This window comes from Perognathus longimembris, chromosome 6 (genome assembly GCF_023159225.1).
Source record: "Perognathus longimembris pacificus isolate PPM17 chromosome 6, ASM2315922v1, whole genome shotgun sequence".
NCBI classification, from domain to species: domain Eukaryota; kingdom Metazoa; phylum Chordata; class Mammalia; order Rodentia; family Heteromyidae; genus Perognathus; species Perognathus longimembris.
The window spans coordinates 38,069,391-38,090,406 of NC_063166.1; the positions used below are offsets into that span (position 1 = coordinate 38,069,391).

General features: G+C 40.1%; 1 protein-coding gene across 3 annotated transcripts in view; it reads right to left on the minus strand.

Annotated features, from left to right (window-relative positions):
• Fars2 (phenylalanyl-tRNA synthetase 2, mitochondrial) overlaps positions 1 to 21,016 on the minus strand; it is a 367,213-nt gene that overhangs the window by 113,144 nt on the left and 233,053 nt on the right. For 2 of the 3 annotated variants that reach the window (XM_048348571.1, XM_048348569.1), the window contains one exon: positions 19,622 to 19,773. In XM_048348571.1, coding sequence (XP_048204528.1) covers positions 19,622 to 19,773 — 152 coding nt within the window. Of the gene's footprint in view, positions 1 to 9,453; positions 9,465 to 19,617; positions 19,774 to 21,016 lie in introns of those variants that run through there. The other variant, XM_048348572.1, reaches the window with a different exon arrangement.

A 21,016-nucleotide genomic window follows, 5' to 3' on the forward strand; every position in this document is an offset into this window, starting at 1 on the left:
AAATACATATCAGGGAAAGAATATGACTGGTACTTTTCAGACTATCCTGATCAATGGAGCTACCATTCTACATTTTCAGTGCCCTAAGCAATTAATTTATCCCCCACTAGATAAGAAACTGCAGCTTTGTAAAATGTGTAGAACACGTGTATTATAATATAGCAACACATATGCACATACAGGCATACACATATGCAAATCTATCTACTGTATGTCGGATTGGTATGTAAATTCAGGGACATTTTTTCCTTCCTTCCTCCCTCATCTCCCACCTTCTCTCTCTCTCTTTCTCCCCCCCACACTACACAATCATCTTCTTTTTCTTTCTTGTGCTTTAATTCATGGCTTGGGCTTCAACTCAGGGTCTGGGCACTAACTAACCTTAGCTTTTTCCACAAGGCCAGTGCCTATCATTTGAACAAAATCTCTACTTGTGACTTTTTGCTGGTTAATTGGAGACAGGCTCACAGACTTTTCTTTTCAAGCTGTCTTCAAATTGTGATTTTTAGAGCTCAGACTCTTGTGTAAGATTATAGGAGGCATGAGCCTGATCTTTTTCATTCAGTAAGTATTTAATCCCCAGCACAAGGAAGGAAGGAAAAAAGGAAGGAAGGGAGGGAGGGAGAAAGAGAGGGGGGGAGAAACAAAAGGGGGAGGGAACAAGGGAAAGAAGGAGGGAGGGAAGAAATAAGGGACTGAGAGAGAAGGAGGGAGGGAAGGAAGGAGGAAAGGAGACAGAGAGTGTTTTCTAAGAGAGTAGCTTTGTATCATATTTGAGGGTGCTTTTCCAGTGGCTACTACATATGACATCTTTGCTACTCCATGCTTCTTATGTGTGGTAACTTTATGGATAACCATTTCCAGTAAGAATGTACCCTCTATTAGTCCATTGGACTAACACCAATCCTGACTTTCCTTATCTGCTCTTGTTGGCAAGGAACACACCTGGAAGGAGGCTTTTCTTATGACAGGAAAGGAAATACACTGGGTAACTCATCACAAAATGGCATTTCAGCAGAGAATCCTGCTGAACGGAATGGAGAGCACACCTTCCTGCACATTCATTCTGTGATGACACACCTCTATGTACAGGAGAATGAGTGGTGTTGGAAACTTGGGGCAGCTTTCTAAACAGCTGTTTCCTCTCCAAACTCCTTTCCCCATGGGAGGAGAATGTGGTCTAACTCCAGCCTTTGTGAGAGAAGCAGGACAGTGGGGTCTCTGGTGTGAAACCTCTGCTCTTAGTACATAGCAACTACGTGGGCAAGACAAGCCTCAGGTCTATCACACTGAGCAGAAGCAAGAAAATCTTTTACTGACTTTGAGGCCAAATCTCACCCTCCTGGTGTTCTTCAGGAGGTAAACAAAAGTCAAGATGATGCCCTTTTTGGTACATCATGACTTCTAAATAGCTGGGTCACCTCAGCTCCTCACTGTACCAGTACATAACATAGTAAAGAACAGGCACTCAGTGGCACACCTGTGTGTACACACATTCACATACCTGAGAAAAGTGCCTTCATAGGGTATCAGTAAGAACAGATGTGGAAAATTCTTATGAAAAGTTAGATATTCCTTAGGAATACACTCTAACTTAGTCTACATGGGTGCTGTGGCACGTGCTTGTCATCCTAGCATTTGAGAATACAAGCAGAATAGTACACGTTTTTGGCCAGCCTGAGCTACAGGGCAAAACCATCTTGAACGACCTATCTACCTAACTCAACAAAAACAATTTAGTCCAATGAATCTGATATAGCAAAATGGAGTCTAATTTGAAAAAAAAAATCAGAAACCCACATGTCAAGTGAGAATTTTCAAAGGGGAAGTGTGGAAACCACTTAAAGCACTAGTAATGGGGGGAAGAGAGCAGGTGAGAAGTACAAAGAACATCCAGACACGAGTCAGAGCCTCCTAGTCACAGCCTTCCATAAACACTTGTAACTGAGTGTGGTGACTGAGAATCCAGAAATGGAAAGACACACAGGTTATCTAGCTGCACACTAAATACTATAGACTATGGTTTAAATAGCTTTTCAAAGATGTAGGCTGATGATGTAGGACCTGGAAAAGCATAAGCGCAGCTGCTCATATGTGACAAGGGGCCCTGACCCCCACTTCAGCAGTGACAGCTGTTTTTTGTTTTTGTTTTTTTGCCAGTCCTGGGGCTTGGACTCAGGGCCTGAAGACTTTCCCTGGCTTCTTTTTGCTCAAGGCCAGCACTCTGCCACTTGAGCCACAGCGCCACTTCTGGCCATTTTCTGTATATGTGGTGCTGGGGAATTGAACCCAGGGCCTCATGTATATGAGGCAAGCACTCTTGCCAGTCGGCCATATCCCCAACCTGACAGCTGGTTTTGAAGGAGGACTTCTCTAGTTGGTCCACAGGCCCCATGATTACATTCAAGAAACTACATTTCTAAAGCTTCCCCAAAGGCATTGTTCTTACCTGATTTATTTATAAATAAAGAACCAAATGCGGATTAAGGAAGAGAGGAAATAAGGACTGGTTCTTGAATTCACAGCAGAACATGGCATTTCTTGGTACCATAAAGCTTCCCACAGGGCATTTATGCAAATGACCAAAGGAAGAAAACCATTTTCCTCTATTTATGTAAGCAAATCTATTTCAAATTCTTGAAAATCCCTAAGAGTTAAAAAAAAATCTGTCTGACAGGATTCCCAGACAATGCACATCTTTAGGAGTTCTGTAAGTATAGAACTAAACATGAAAACATTGCATATGCAAACTTAAAAATAATCATTGAGAATAATATGGTTCTGGTTAAATGTGACTCCCTTGAAAAGATAGGAAATGCAAAGCTGGGTGCTAGAAATCTAGTCTTGGTCTTTAAATGTGGTCATTTTCTTACCTACATCTAGTGTTAAGAGTTCATTTATAATTAAAAATTTTAGAATATTCATTAGATACCACCAAGTAGAAATGCTGACTAAAACAAAACACTTGTTACATTTCTTTAAAACCAAAGGAAACAGCTGCTTTTGTGAAAATGAGCATAGTAATGCTATTTCAAAATGTGTGCAGGAATTGAGTTGTTTGGGGAATTATTTTGCCATAAAACAGATAGCAGATGATGGGCAAATAGTGGCATCTCCTGAAATCACTGGTGTCAACTCCTGGGTATTCACTTGAAGTGTAAAGAATGGCTCACTGAACTGTGGCTCCAGAAGCCAAAAGTATTGCATGTCCTCTACATGGTCCTTCTGCTGATTGGACTCCGGGAGTGGACTTGGGCCTGAATTGAAACTTGAGAAACAGAGATAGGGTCTACTTAGGCTGCAATGGTCACCAACCACTGCCCAGCACATACTGGCACCTGTATGTGCTGTCATTTCTCATGCCACACACACTGTATCTCCCTTCTCTCTCCTTTCCACCAGCTGCACAGTGCTATCTATAGCTCATAGCACTTACTGTCCTTCGGAAAAGATCTCCACCTCAGCATATTTGCATCCTACTTTACCATTTTTTCCCTTTTCATATTCTGAACAATTAGAACATCAAAAAGTGCCTTTAGTGTTTCAGATAAATAATCATCAAAGAATTGGAAGACTATTTTCAATCTGAGCACTACCCAAGTCAATATTACATATAGAACTTTCTCCTGGAGGGTATTTAATACTTGTCTTTATTTACAACTGGTTCTTCACAGAAGAACTCACTAATATGATAGTATCATCACCATCAATGACAATAGTTATTGCTTTTTGTATATTTGTTTTGTGCCAGATACCGATATTTATTGTATATATTTGTTTTGTGACAAATACCTTTTAAGATAGCTTCACTGTTAAACCCATTAGACAATGAAATGGAGGAGTTAAGAATAATGGTACTCAGGGGCTGAGAATATGGCCTAGTGGCAAGAGTGCTTGCTTCGCATACATGAAAGCCCTAGGTTCGATTCCTCAGCATCACATACAAAAATGGCCAGAAGTGGCACTCTGGCTCAAGTGGTAGAGTGCTAGCCTTGAGCAAAAAGAAGCTCAGGCCCTGAGTCCAAGCTCCAGGACTGGCAAAAAAAAAAAAAAAAAAAAAAAAAAAAAAAAAAAAAAAAAAAAAAAGAATGGTACTCAAGGTCCAGCATCCAAGAAGTGGCAAAGCCAAGACCTGGACTCAGGGTGGCCCCGAAATCCATGCTGTATCCCCACTGTGCCAAGGTTTTCAAAATCCTGTACAACAACAGATTCCATTTCTTTCAGAAGGACTAGGGAATGGCATGGGACTACTGTGGCCTGAAACAGAGTAAAGGCCAACTCTGGACAGGAACAAGTATACAAGTAAACCAAACGATAGATAACTGGCCTGATATACAAGCTGGGGTTGGGAGTATCTCTTAAAAATTGTGCAAAATAATTGGTTTCATGTCCTTTATAACATACACTTAGTCTAAGCAATTCATCTTATAAATAGTATCAAGGAAGGTGAGTCTCTGTTTAGAAAACTGAAGTTTGATCCTCTCATATTACAATACCATGGTAAATTAAAAATGAAGCTGGAAATGAGTGAAAATGTTAGATCTGACAATACACAAAATAATTTTAAAGATCTCTATGCCTTAAATACTGGAAATGACAAACTAAGGTGGGCTTAGAGATTTATGAGAAAAATAAAATGCTAGTACTTAGTAAAAGCCCAAACAGAAAAAGTGGAAAGAAAAGATTTGAGCAATTAAGAGAGAAATGGAAATGATTTTAAAAATGCATGAAAAGATTATATTTCGCTAGGAATAAAAATGTTGATGATAAACACATGCAACTGAATAAAACTCCATGCCAGAACAGCATTAAAATACCATGTGACAGCAGCAAAATCCTTCTAATATATATAGGTATGCATGTTAATCTATCACAGCAAAAAGACTAAAAATATCTAAAAATGCAAACTACTTATCTCTGGGTGCAGAATTAGAATTGCAAAGAATTTAAAGTATATACCTTATATATTTGTTTTCTAAACTAAAATCCCATTAATTCTAATAATAAAATCTAATATTTTTTTGATATGTAAGAAAGAAAGGGAAGAAGGAAAGAAGAAAGGGAAGAAGGAAAGAAGAAAGGGAAAAAGAATTGCTCATTTGAAAGAGGTTAGGAGCCAATTAAAAGTTGAGAGTGATAAGTGGTTACTGTCTAGAATATATAAAGAACTCTTATAGATAGCACACACACACACACACACACACACACACACAGAGCTTAACAGCTCATCAAAAAAAGACAACCCAATTAAAAAGCAAGCAAAAGACTTGAATGGCCATTTCTTCAAAGCAGGCATATAAATGGCCAACAAATACATGAAAGATGTTGAACATCACTCAATCACTAGGGTAATGCAAATACAAACTACAAAGAGACATTTCTGACTTCTACAAATATGAGAGAAAGGGAAGGAGGGAAGGAAGGAAAAATGGAGTGAGAGGAAGAGAGTGAGAAATGAAAGAAGGTAGGCAGGCAGAAAAACAAGAAAGAAATGACAAGAGGGAAAATAAGGAAGAGAGACAGGCAAGGGTTAGGCAGGCAAGTATGTAGAGTTGAACTCTAATGTAAAATCAGGTATATATGTCGTATGAAACAATTCAACACCAGGAAGGCCTCAGTGTTAATGTATGTTACAATACAGAGGAAGATTGAAAATATTGTACTACATGAAAGAAGCCAGCAGCGGATCACCTATATGATTTCATTTTATATAAAGTATCCAGAGTAAGGAAATCCATAGATAGAACACAAATGTATAGGGCCAGAACAGTGGGGGTAGTAACCAGAGGGACCCTCCTTGCACAACACTGTGAATGTACTAGAACACATTGACTTGCTCATTTGAAAATGAAAATTTGTTTTTGTAGTTATGGAATAAATTTCACCTCAAAAAAAAAAAAAAAAAAAAAGAAGAAGGAACAGCCCAGTGCCAGTGGCTCACACTCCATAATCCTAGCTACTTAGGAGCCTGAGAACTGCAATTTAAGAACTGTGATTCTGAGGCAGCCAGGAAGACTCTTTTGATTTTCCAAAAGCCAGAAGTAGAAACATGGCTTTAATAGTAAAGCATTAACCATGAGACAAAAGGCCAAGTGAGAGTTCAAGCCCTAGTCAGCATCTGCAAAGAAAGGTAAGGAAAGGTAAGTGATGGAAAAGGGGGAAAGGGAGGAATTAACTGGGGTGTCTGTAATGTATAGTAGACTTGCAAAACACTCCTGGGTCCATGACTGTGGATGCAGGAATAATGTACAATAGGGTAGGTTCTATCTATGGCTCCTCCTCACACCTACTACGGGTCTCTTGAATCTCTTTCCCAAAGAATACATCCATGCCATGTTTTAAAAGCTTTATTTCTTTTTAATAGGAAGGGTGGTAACATGTTTTACCTATTGGTAATGGGACTTCAACTACAGGCTTGGGGCACTCTCTCTTGACTTTTTTTATTCATAGTTGGTGTTCCCGAACTTGAACACTACCTCTGCATGTGGCCTTTTACATGTTATTTGAAGATTAAGAGTCTCTGATATTTATTTGCCCAGGCTGGCTAAGAACCACAATTCTCACATCCCAGCCTCCTGAATAGCAAGGATTATAGGTATGAGCCACTGGCCCAGGGGAAAATGGTTTTAGTAACAATGCAAAGGCCCAACTAATAATAAATAGATGCAAACTTTTAAAATTATTCAGGGAGATAAAAAATACAAAGTAGCAAATGTGCAGGATAAACAGTTAAAAAGCTCTAACACAAAGCAGGAGAACCATAGAATAGATTACAATTGCTTATGCTACATGGGAGAAAATGAATAACCACTTTATATGGCACAAGTATTATTTAAAGTAGTATAACAGCATAATTATATACTGTAAATGCATGCCTGGCCACACACTATAGGGGCTGGCTTCTCCTGTCCCCTTGGTTCAGCCCCTGGCCATCCAGGATATCTTGACGGGGGAAGGTTTCCACTCAGAAAGGAGATTGCGAAGCAGGCACTATCTGGGATCTCAGACATTCATTCCCAGAGATACATTTGAAGGTTAGAAGGACCTTGAGATTTGGTTTTCTATTAACATTAGAATTTTTCCATCTTGGATATCTATACTGATCTCTTTACTTACACTATACTAATAATAGTTTCTATTGAGAATAGTCTCCTCAAGAATTTGATCTGTTTAATATTGCCAGGAATATTCCTGAATCAGGTATAATATAACAGCATTTGGGATTCATATTTAAATATATTCTCTAAGCAGTAAGAAAAGGTATGGTATTCAATGGACAAGCATTCAGTCATTCATTCTAGGTTAAAAAAATATTTCAAACTCTAACTGACTCATCTATTTCTCCTGCAGTGTATCTCCTGACACTCTTCTCCTGGCCTGCTTCCTTGGCTGAGTGCAGGTCAGGTCTCATTTCAAGAACCGTGTCTACTTTGATTGTATTGCACTTTGGTTCCCAGGAGTGGATGAATCCTTTGGAGGCAACAATTCCACACAGCAGGGGAACAGATTTCCTTGCCATATAAAATAGAACGGAAGTATATGCAATTTTAAGAAGGTTTTTTTTCCCTTCTCCCTCATTTATGCCATTTTGAGAAATGGTGATCCAAGTTTGGTTCAAATTCCATTCATATTTTCAGGTCTTCATTTGCACATTTTTCTTAAGTTAGAAACACTGGCTATACTTTACGAAATAAATTAAATGAGGCTTGTCTTAAGTGGGCCACCTCAGTGCTAGGGATCTCTGGTCTCTAATCATACATCTGAATAAAAATTCTCCCTACTCAGGAGGCTGAGATCTGAGGATCTCAGTTCAAAACCAGCCCAGGCAGGAAAGTCCATGAGACTCTTATCTCCAATTAACCACCAGAAAACCTGAAGAGGCACTGTGGCTCATGTGGTAGAGAGCTAGCCTTACGCGGAAGAGCTCAGGGACAGCACCCAGGCTTAGAGTTCAAGCCATAACTGATTACTTCTCTCTCTCTCTCTCTCTCTCTCTCTCTCTCTTCCTTAGAGCCAGGTGCTGGTGCCTCATGCCTCTAATACTAGCTAATTAGGAGGCTGAGATCCTAGGATCTCAGTTCAAAACTAGCTTGGGCAGGAAAGTCAGTGAGAGTCTTATCTCGAAATTGAGCACTAAATAGCTAGCAGTGGAAGTGGCAGAATTCTAGTCTTGAGCAAAAGAGCTCACGATAGTGTCACCCGGAGTTCAAGCCCCAGGACTGTCAGATGTGCATGTCCAGCATGTGTACACACACACACACACACACACACACACACACACACACACACACACACACACACACACAGAGTTCTCCTTAGAATAGGTCCTTAAGGAGACCTATCCACGGTCTGCATCCATTCTGAAAGAGGAATACAAGAATAGAAAATAAACATGGAGAAATCACAGAAAGTGAAAGTTCCCTACAGCATTATTCCATATGACAGCTTGAGGCACAGAGCCACAAAGAAGTAGGTCTACATCCCAGAGTCAAGACCTTTTCTTCCCTTTTTCCCTCCTATCCTTCTGCACTTCTTGTTTCTTTCTTGCTTGATCTTTTCATGTGTATTTATTAAATCAAGAACTCTCTACTCCCTAAACTTTGTGGAAGTGAAGGTACATCAGGGAGAAACTGAGGAAATATGATGATCCAAAGTATTCCTATCCAGTATGGTTTGAAAGTGTCCTACAAATGTTCATGCACAGGGCATGGAGAAGCACACCTGTAAAGCTACGTGCTAGGGAAGCAGAGTCAGAAGATCATAGAGTCCAGAGTTCCAGGCCAGCCTGGGATATACAACAAAAACCTGCCTGAAATAAATAGACAAACAAAACACAACAAAAGTTCAAGTGCTAGAAACTTAGTCCCCACATTTATCTTTGAGGTGGAGCCTTTGGGAGATAACCCGGATTAGATGAGGCCATGAGGGCAGGGCCCCAGAATTGTATCAGTAGTTTTCAGAGAAGAGAAAAAGAGACCGGAGCTGCCATGCTTGCTCTATGATATTATAATACAGCACAAGTCCAGTGACAGATTCCTAGCCTCCAGAACTGTAGGAAACAAGCCTCTGTTCTTTATAAAGTACCTACTCTCAGGCACTCCATTTTAGGAACAGAAAATAGACTAAGACAAGAGCTAGCTTAGGAGCAACAGTAAGATTATTGATGGCCTGGAGAATCAGAGGAAGGAGTAGACAACTCAGGAGGAAGGCTGGGTACAGATAGGCCTCAGCATAGAGGAACCTGGGATTTTGACATGCCCCCACTTTCCATCTTCCCTCACAGTTTTTGTTTCCTCCTCCTCTCTTTCCCCCCCTGGCCAGAGATGGTTCTTGGTTTCTACAACTTCTGCCACTGGAAGAAGAACCCAATATCTTTTTGGGTTTTGGTCCAAATATTACAAAGAGAAGATTTTTTGTTGTTGTTGTTTTGTGCTACGCCTGGGGCTGAACTGAGGTCCTGGGTGCTGTCCCTTAACTTTTTTGCTCAAGACTGGTGCTCTACTACTTGAGCCACAGCCCTAGTCCTGGCTTTTTGGTGGTTAACTGGAAATAAAAGTGTCACAGACTTTCTTGTCTGATCTGGTTTCCAACTGAGATTCTGAGACGTCAGGCTCTGTGGTAGCTAGCATTACGTGGTAGCTAGCTGCCAGTGCCCAGCCAGAGAGAAGTTTTAAATTCTTGCTTTTCTAGAAAGTTGGTCAAGAGGCAGAGCTCCACTCTACTAACCTGCAGGCTCTCCCATTAAGTGTAATCATGAGGGAAGAAGCTTCTCTAGCAAAGGATGCTAGCAGTCCCTGTCAGAAGATGGCTTCTGTACTACTTGAAAAAGGATGACTTGTGAACATAGTGGTTGGAAACATCATGTATAAGAAACCAAAATTTTCTATCTTTCCCATAAACACAAGCTTTTCTTCTCCATGTTTCCTTCCTTCAAAACTTCTATTTGCTTCTCATCTGGATTGACAATACATATTTACCTAAAACTAACAAACAAACAATATAATCTGACTCTCATGTAGTATGGAGCCAGGAAAATTGCCATACTTAATGAATACTGGAATAAACAATTATTCTGGTAAATTTTTCTGTAAATGTATAGACCATAGCAGTCATCTCTTATACAAATAGTTCGTCTGCTTAATTCTGGCTATTAGTTTCCTTGCTCTTTGTCGTACTATTGTCAGTTTCCTTCAGGAAGAAGCAAAGTCAAGAAAATAGCCACATTTAGCAAACACAGAATCTAAAAACTATTGGAGGGGTTTCTTTCTCCCCCAAGAAATGGGATGCAAACAAGACTCATCTTGTAAAATAGTTACTGACACAAAGGATTATATGGCAACTGGCATTTTGTGGATTTTCTTAATTATACGCCCATGAGCAAGATTTTGCCTATGCTGAGCCCAGTCAGGACTGAAGTAAAAACTCTAAGCCTTTATTCACCGTGTTCACCTGGTTGGGGGGGAGGGGGTTATGGGGAGACTTGAGAGAGGATCTTTTTCAGGGAGATAGTGAGATGGGACTCAGAGCTCAGCTGCTTGTCACATTGATGCCAGTGGGAGAAGGCACAGCGCCACATACACCTGGAATACCATAGGATGCCAGAAGGGCTCCTGCTGGTGTGCCCCAGGGATCCAACAGGAGTCACTACTACATGCAGAAGAGATATGCTTGCTTGATAAATCCTCTATAGCTTCCAGAAGTATTTATGGGAAGTAGATCCTTGTGACTTGGTAAGTTAGAACATGCCTGGGAAGTCTCAGCATGAGTATAAGGTGTGATCCTTGTTTATCCACTGGCTGATGACATCTGAGATGGAACTCATTTCCCAAGTATCTGACTAATGCCTTTTATGTGTCACAGGTGGCTCCCAATGAAAAGCAAGGAACCTGTATATGTCCCAGTTTGTCTCAAAATAACCTTCTCTTTTCCCTCTAAATGTCATAGAACATTCTATCTTGATTTTTTTTCTCACTAGACATCCAACTAAATTCCAGTCATAACAAAGATTTCCCTGGCTCCAAACTATACGTGGATAAGTAGGTCACTGTGAAGCCATAAAGAGAAAACAGAAAACAAAGGGAGGCCCTTGAAAAGACATGTTGGTTCTTGGACTTTCTAACATAGCCACCTTCTCCCCATCTCAAACTTAACCTCATTTCAGTCTCTAAGCTCAATCTGCACTCCAAGGAGGCCATGAGCAGCAGCTTCACCCAGTCTTAAGGATAATTCTGTTGTAATGTCAGAATTCCAATCTTAGGAATTAACTTGGCTTCTACATTGCTCTGTAACTCATTCTTACAAAGACACTTCACTAGAGGCTGAATTACTGAATCTGAAGCTTCTCTGTAACCCCTTGTTTGCCCATTACTTCCACAGTGTTCACTGACTACTTGACCTATTATCAAACATCTGTAAAAAGACAAGCACCACAGAGCTTGGGTGCCATGTGTACCATCAGCTACCATCTGTGCACCCTGTCAATCCTCACCCTGGAATTGCTCTCATCCCTATAGGTGCTTTTCCCCTGCCATCCTTGAGGTACCCTCCTGGCTGCCCACCTCAGCCTCATTTATGACCAGTTCAGGGAAAATAGCCAGCCTTAGACTCATAAGAGCTCCCTGACTTACATGGCCATGTGAGTTGTGCCCCTGGCTTGTTTCATGCTGAAGCCCATCTTGTACGTTGCATAAGAGGACTAGGGAGGTAAGGCCCAAGTTCTGTTAGACCCATCTTTGCTGTTCAGGAAATTGTTCAAGGGTGATTTGAACAGACAGTAGGTCTCATCTGCATATACTTTAGAGTATAAATTATCTTACATCCACATTTGCACACTGAACTCTAGATCCACAATTAGGATTAAGTGTCCCTCTGAGATCCTAAGGCAAGCTCATTCTTACCAATGAGGGCTGTGGCACATTCAAGGCTGAGCCACCTGTGTGCTGGGAGGAACCAAGTTGCTGATGTACTAGACAGTGGAGAAGACAGGGGTAGGGAAAACTCCCACTGCCGACTCTGGACATCAAACTTGGGAGGTAGTCACAGTATGAGGTATACATTTAAAAAACCTGAACAACTTAATATCTCACTTGTAATTGTCCAAAATTATACGGTGGGCTGTTTCCCTCCCTTCCAAATTCTGCTGGTGATTCTGTGACTCATTTTCCATCCTAGATGTGTTCTTGGTGTGCATGTTACCTTGCTTTCATCTGACCAGCTATCCGGGAAGGGAATGGAACATCAAAGGATATGAGTTTGTTTTCTGTAGCTACAGAAAACAGTATCAGAGAATGGTAATTAATTTGCTTATTTTTTAATTAGTGTACATTACTTGTGCTAGAGGATTTTGTGTAATTTCCACAGATGTACCACATACTCTGAACAAGTTCATCCCTTTCATTATGCTGTTAACTCCTCTTCCCTCTTTTTCAGTTAGTATTTAGTGAGTTTCATTATGTTACCTTCATATATACATATATGCATATGTGTATATGTATATTGTACCTTTGATCAGCTCACCCTAGTACCCTTTTATTTCTTCTCACTGATGTGCTTCCCCCTCATGTTCCATCATCATCATCATCATCATCATCATCATCATCATCATCATCTTGGGTCTATATTCCACAAATGAGTAAATACATGATATTTGGCTTTTTGAACTTGGCTTACTTCCCTCAACATGACAATCTTCAGTTTCATCCATTTTCCTACAAATGACAAAATTCCATTCCCCCTGGTGGCTGAAGAATACTCTATATGTATACACAATACTTTACTGTGTATACACAATTCATTTTTGTTATCCATTCATTAATTCTGGGCACCTAGGATGATTCTAGACTTAACTATTGTGAATTTGGCTATTGCTTCTCTAAACATGATGGTGCAGGCATCTCTCTTGTGTGTGGAGTTGTGCTCCTTGGATATATGCCCAAGAGTAGAATGGCAGAGTCATAAAAGAATAACTAATGCAACAAATGAATCAAATGAACTGGACCGACACTATCAGAAGGACAAATGATAAGAAATACATTAAGAAACATTCAATATTCTTATCTACAATGGAAATGCAAATCCAAGTTATGCTGAGATTCCATCTCACCCCAATGAGAGTGGCAATCAACAAGCAGCAACAAATGCTGAATGAGGAGGTAGGGGGAAAGCACTCTTCATGCACTGTTGGTTCTAAGGTCCGCCCTGGAAGGCTGTGCCAGATGCCTCCCTCAGCCTAAGTCTCTGCCTAGTACCTGTAATCACCTAGTTAACTAACACACCTGGAGGCAGATACCTCTCCCTTCTCTGAGGCCATACCCTGGACTGGCCCCCCTCACCCCCTGCCCCCAAAATGCCTCCCATTGGACCTTGAGAGGGTCCCAGGTTCTGAGTTCATATCCTTATCTCACCTGGCCCTGGCCACACCTGCCGCCACCTGGCCCTGGCCATACCTCCCCCCACCCTAAACTACCATCCCTATCTTTGGCCATGTGGCTCCACCATGCAAGGCTGGGCAGGAAGTTCAGAAAATTAACTCTATCCTGCTTGAATATCGTGCAGTGTTCTTTTTACTGTCTACCTAAATTAAACCTAACATTGGTGGGGATGTAAACCAGCATAACCACTATGAAAATCAGCATGGAGGTTCATCAAAAAGCTAAATATAGATCTTCCTATGATAGTAGGTAATTTATTTTTTAAAAAGTGTGTCTCGCTCATGGCTCTGCAGGGTGGAAATCGCCAGATGGGACAGCTAACTCTGATGAGGGCTGTGTACTGCTCTGTGCATAGCAGAAAAATGGAAGAGGAAGAAGGCACACCGGGAAAGATCACATTCCAAGCAAGGAAGCGAGGGAAAACCAAGGAGGCTAGACTACTTCATAATAACCTACTATTGCTGTAACAAACTTCATCTCGAGATAGGATTTCATCTATTTATGAGGGCTCTACCCCATGGACCAAAACAGTGGACACATCCCTAACTCTGCTGCATAGAGGAATTAAGCCTCCCATGAGGTATTTTTTTTTTATTGTAAAGGTGATGTACAGAGGGGTTACAGTTATGTATGGAAATGTAAGGAAACGAGTACAATTCTTGTCAAACCGTGTTACTCTCCACTTTGTTTGCTCCTGCTTTCCCTCCTCCATTCCTCTCCCCCCTAAGTTATGAAGTTCATTTCCAACACAGTGTCCTATAAGAATCGCTGTTGTATTAGTTTAACTTTGTCCTTTGTCTTTTGTTCTGTGATTCCTCTTCCTATCACCAAATAAGATAAATTTATACTCAAGACAAAGGGTACGGAAATTTTAAAAAGTGACAACAAGGGATAAACCAAAGAAAAAAAGGAAAGAAAAAAGAACTGCAAACTGTACACACACACACACACACACACACACACACACACACACACACCCTGCATATTTTGGAGGTTTTTTTTGGTTAGCATTTTATATGGTCATATGGTCACATGTATTGTGCTCCTGTGATCTTCTGCTAGGACTATCCTAGATATATACTAATTATTACAAATGAGAGAAACCATGGAGCCTATGTTTCTTTAGGTCTGATTTACTTCATTTAATATAATTTTTTCCAAATCTTTCCATTTCCTTATGAATGGGGTGATTAGATTTGATGGGTATAAATCATAATCAAAGCAGACCATCTTGTATCTTGGACAAATAGGGTTTGATTACTACACTTGAAAAAGGTACATGAAGGCTGGGAATGTGGCTTAGTGGTAGAGTGCTTGCTTAGCATTCATGAAGTCCTGGGTTTGATTCCTCAGCACCACATAATCAGAAAAAGCAAGAAGTGACTCTGTGTTCTCACAAGGTAGAGTGCTAGCCCTGAGCAAAAAGAAGCCGGGGACAGTGCTCAGGCCCTGAGTTCCAAGCCCCAGGACTGGCCAAAAAAAAAATATTCTTAACCATGTGAAATTATGGCTTTTTCTTTTGTTTTTCTTCTCCATGGCTTTGTCCCTGATTTCACTGTAACTGATTTTGGTACCCTAGGCATTGTATATATGTTTATTGGAATTAAGGAAGGGAAGGGAAACATTAAAATAATAGACAAAGGGTAAAAGGTAAACCAATGTAACAGCAATACTTAGAAAACAATATGCTGTAAACCAACTGTACAACTTGGGGAGAGGGGAATGGGGAGGGGGGAGGTGGGAGGAAAATGAGGGAAGAGGTAACAAGTTTGACAAGGAATGTACAATAATTTTACAATAAAAATTAAAAGAAAGGGGCTGGATATATGGCCTAGTGGTAGAGTGCTTGCCTTGTATACATGAAGTCCTGGGTTGGATTCCTTAGCACTACAGATATAGAAAAAGGCAGAAGTAGCACTGTGGCTCAAGTGGTAGTATGCTAGCCTTGAGCAAAAAGAAGCCAAGGACAGTGCTCAGGCCCTGAGTTCAAGCCCCAGGACTGGAAAAAAAAATGGCCCACAAAAAACAAAATTTAAAAGAAAGAAAAAGGTACATGAGATGCTAAGAAAAGGAAATATCCAGAAACCTCCGTGAAAACTGCCAACTGGAAGCAAAGAAGAAAGGGTGGCTTTGCTGTGAACTTTCCAAAGTATAGGTACCAAATCACTACAAACATAGCTGATTGTGTATTTGGCTTCTCTACTGGCCCCACTCTGGGCAAGAAGAGAAGAGGCAAACCTCTACTAGGAGAAGAGATGCTTCTCCTAGGAATCAGCTTGTGCAGTGTTGACTTTATAGTCCCAAAGTATCATCCAGCATTTGGTGATGTGATAGGAGACAAGTTCAGGGAATAAGCTAATCGTGCTTTAATTTGTCTAACACAGGTAGCAAATGGGCCTGTTGTATGACTGAGATGCCCTTCCCCCCTGAAAGCTGAAAAAGAAGGCTTGAGGAAGACAGAAAAGAGAAAAAAACTAAAGTCCAGGTTAAAAATATTTCTTTAGAATTGCTTTCTAAGTTGTCTGAACCACAACAAAGTTCTTCTACTCCTGCTGCCAGTATTACAATAAAAATGAAAAAGAAAGAGGAAAGAGCCAGAAGAGTTCAAAGGGAGATGTTGCTGCCTTTGGTCATCTCCTTGGTACTGCGTGCTGTTAATTTCAAGGGAATCTTTGAGAAGCTCCCTGAATTCAGGGTGTTCCCAAGATAAGCTGTTGCTGGTTTCTAACTTGAAGAATGGAAAATCATTAAGTTCCATACTTGTTTTGTTTTATAAAAAGAAAGGACTGGAAATAATTTAGAAACTACAACCGTAGGCCCTGTGACACAGGACACAGCATTTTCTCAACCCAGGACTCCTGGCTGAACAGATCATCTGGCCAGTAGCAGTGTCACTTTGCAAGGTGTTTCTATTTTTATTTTTTCTGACTATTTCCTCCTTAAGTCATAGGAAGAACACGTTATTTCAGAATGATGGTTTTATTACAAGTCTCATTCTGCTTCCCCTCATTACCAGAACTTCCAGTCATATGTACTGAGCTGCAGATCCAAGATCCTTGGCTGTACAGAGGTGATTGTTTCTTTCTTTCTTTAAATTTTTTTTTTTTTTTTGCCAGTCCTCGGGCTTGGACTCAGGGCCTGAGCACTGTCCCTGGCTTCTTTTTGCTCAAGGCTAGCACGCTGCCACTTGAGCCACAGCGCCACTTCTGGCCATTTTCTGTGTATGTGGTGCTGGGGAATCGAACCCAGGGCCTCATGTATACAAGGCAAGCTCTCTTGCCACTAGGCCATATCCCCAGCCTGTGGTTCTTTATTTTAATAAGCAAGTAAGCATGGTATTTCAAACCTGAAAATTTCATCAGGCTGATCACACACACACACACAGATAGATAGACAGATAGATAGATAGATAGATAGATAGATAGATAGATAGATAGATAGATAGATATGGACACTAGATCCTGCATGTGTTCATATATGTTCATATTTTAGATCTAACATCCATATGTGAGAGAGAATATGTGATCTTTGTCCTTCTGAGGCTGACTTACTTTGCTTAATATAATGTTTCTATATCCACTCATTTCCCTGCAAATGGCATAGTTTCATTCTTCTCTGGGACCCCTTTGACAACACACAGAGTAACAAACAAGAACATTAGAAAGTTGAAGTATGTCTGTCTGGACTAGGTTATATGTAGGAGTGAGGGGACAGGGGGAAGGAGGGTGAAGAGTCTTAATGATCTATGTACTATGTGAAAATGGAACAAAGAAACTCAATGGCACTGCTATGTGAGAAATGATATTCGAATAACTACTCCCAACTTTCATTTAGAAACAGTCTCTTTAGAAGGACCTTGATAAATTCACCTTTTCACCTGTAAGTATGGAGCTGTGTGTACAGACTTCCATGAATAGAGTATTTCTAATACAATCCAGTGAAATTTTATATTTTAATGGTTTCTGCCTTTTCGGTCTTGTGGGGCCTACAGGCCTCTCTACCACCCAGTATTTCTACTTCCCATGCTAGCCAGTGTTTTCCTCCATCGCTATCTTCTGCAGTCAGAAAGGTTCAGGGTCACCCCTCCCATATCTATCACTCCCTACCTATCCCATACCTGGCATAATGGAACTTTTAGCTTCCTAGTTTCTTAAAACTCTCTACAACTTTACCTTGTAGGTTCTGCTATTTCCAATCCTCAAAGGGTTACATTACTATCAACCCAAGGAATGAGAGAATTAGGGCTAGAACTAAGGCTATGTCAGAGAGCAAGAGAGTATAAGCCAAAACTTAGAATAAATTCTGATCCTTTATCCAGAAGCTTTTCTGTACACTAACAAAACTGGAAAAGGAAAATACAAGTCACATGCCTAATGGTTAACAATTCATTTTGTTCTAATATTTTATGTCCTCTATAAAAGTAAACTCCAGATTCACTGTATCTTATGGAGCCTCCTGGAAATTTCTCTTACAGACAAAAATCCAGAGCTAAATTTGCACTCTAGTGTCACTCTATAGGAACTCAAGCTACCCTACACATTCTCTTTTCTATAAAAGTGGAAAACAGATATTGTCTGGAAGCTCCAAGATATATTTACAGGTCAAAAGCAGCAGAGATAAAGTGGAAGCTAAATGCGGGGGGGGGGGGGGTGAGCTGAATGGAAGGAACAGAAAGAAAGAAGCAGAGAGTGACACACCTCAGAAGACCCTAGTAAAAATGCATTTTTTTTTTTTGTTCAGAGTTGGGGATTATGATCTGAAGTGCAAGGCAAGTCTATAAATGAGTACTGGTACTGGCATAAGCAAGGGGAGATCTTCTGTTTTTAACATGTGTAGACTGGCAGGGAAGCATACTAGACCCAAGTGATGAGCAAACTTTAAAGAAAGAGTTGGTTTCTTGGCAGAGTTGCTTTCTTAAGCCTTAGGCTTAAGGTTGTAAAACAAGCTAATGTGAGCCTGGTGCCTATTGCTCACACTTGTAATCCTAGTTACTTAGGAGGCTGAAATCTGAGCATTGTAGTTTGAAGCCAGCCAGGTCAGGAAAATCCATGAAAATTTTCTCTAATTAACCACCAGAAATGAGAGTGAAGCTATGGTTCAAGTGGTAGAGAGCCAGCTTTGACTGAAAAAGCTAAGGGACAGCACCCCAGTCCTGAGTTCAAGCTCTAATGTGAATGATGCCACTCTGCCCTTCCTTGTAGGCCAGCTGCCAACCTCTTGCCAACCTGTACAAACAACAGGTCCAGGAAACACAATGCATTCTAACACAAGTGACCAAAAGGCAATTATATGTACACTGCTCATATATCAATTAGAAGAGTGAAAAAGAAAATGAAGCCAGTAGTAGAAAAACTTACCAACAGGAACATCATAGAAAAATGTTTCCATTGGAGCATATGATTGTATTAAGGTTGCAGACTTGGCATGCTCTAGCCCTGCCTGTCCCACAAACATATCTCTGCCCAACAGCAGTCTTCTCAGCCTGTTGTTAGCACATGCTATTGACCCCCAAGATACCTGCCTTTTGGGTGTTCCTTCCCCATTCTTTCACTGTGCAGCAGACATCTTTGCTTAGCTTCAATGTCCCAACAGGCCTGGCTGGACGCTAAGTTAAATTAGCTCTATGATGATATCCAATGTATTTTCCCTTCATTGTACCTTGAAATTTGTATGGTTATTCAATATGTGATCTTCCTTATATAAGTCTGTAAAGTCCAAGACAGTAGAGCTTATCTGATTGGAGCACATTTAAGTCTGAGGACATGGTGTATGTCTGATCACAAAGGAAGTGCTTACTAAATATTCACCAAGAGACTAATAAAGCAGCTCCCTCTCTCATGCCCCAATATTCCTCTTTCTGGGCCTTGTTTCCAGTCTCCTTCATGTCCAGAATGTGATTTGGCAAGAAACTAATTCCAAAAACAATACCAAACAAACAAACAAAAAGAACAATCTTTAGTATAGTCTGTATCATATACTTTACCTTTACTAAGGCAGGAAAATAATGGACTTTAGAAAGTTTCAAAGATGACTGATATAAGAGTTTTCTCATAAACTGTATGCTCACTTGGAATTCAGAAGACATTTTATTTCAGATGCCTTGGGTTACAGCAAAAATCTATTGTATGTTTCTATAGGCTATTTGTCACACAGAGAAAGTAAAGGATAAAATCAGAAAGCTTTTCACTTACTTTGGATGTTCAAACGTGTCTATAAGATCAACCTTTTCCACCAGGTCTCCTCCGATTGTTCGGACTAAATCATAGAAATCGTTCTCTGCGTAATTCTCAGAGGGCAACCAGAATGAAATGTCATTTGTCACAGCAGGATATTTGCTAAGAGGCTAAGAAAACGAGAAAAGAAAAAAAAATATGTGGACTTGTTGGATGTTTGAAAAAAATATTTTTCATATGAAGTTTCAATTGGCTAGTTAGGAAATGATGATCAAACATTATTTTAACATTTGGATTTTTCAAGAACAAAATGCACTTAAAGGTAAATCAATATTCAGAATCAGCAAACTATTATGAATGCTATAGAGTCTTACCACATTTATATGTAACATTAGCATATATTAAACTTAGTTTGCCATTAATGCTCAGTTAAGTATAAACCAATTTAAATATATCATATTTCATTTTCTCCCATTCACTAGAGAACTAGAGGAGAAAGTTGAAATTTAACTAACATGTGATTCAGTAGCTTCTTGTGATACTTTTAGGAAGCCATCTTAATAGAGAAGTAAGTAAGGGCTTGTCAAAACTGGTATTTCAATTAGTAAGGTCATTATTTGTTAGCATTTTTAATTGTTAAAATAAGGGAATAGGTTGATAAATAGTCATTTAGGGTTTTTATAAGTTATGCTTTAAGAATATTGTTTTTGTTTTTGTTTTGGCCAGTCCTGGGGCTTGGACTCAGGGCCTGAGCACTGTCCCTGGCTTCTTTTTGCTCAAGGCTAGCACTCTGCCACTTGAGCGCCACTTCTGGCCATTTTCTGTATATGTGGTGCTGGGGAATCGAACCCAGGGCCTCATGTATATGAGGCAAGCACTCTTGCCACTAGGCCATATCACCAGCCGCTTTAAGAATATTGTAAGCACCCTTACTCATCCTGTTTTGGATCTACATGAGAAATTAGAGGTTTAGAACTTACTGCATTTGTATACATGCCTATGCATGTAATTCACATATATATTTTGGTCAGTAAGTTACTGCCAAAGTGAAACATGCTCATTAGGAAATTAAGAAATTCTAAGGAAATACCTGCTAAATGATACGTTTTTAGAAGGAAAAATTTCTTCAGTGATTCATGATAAATCTGATATCACTAGAAACCCTTGATAAACTATTATTGTTTTTTTAAGGTACAAAACTTTTAAATGTCAAAATCTCTGAAAAACTAAACACATACACAAACACTTGCTGAGATGAAAGCACCAATTGTCAAGCGAATGCATCAATTCAGAACACATGTTTCTTTATTCTTTTCACTATAGGAGTTTGAACTCAAGGGTTTATACTTTCCAGGCAGGTTCTCCAACACTTGAACCAAACCTCCAGCCCCTTTTGCTTTTAGTTACTATTTC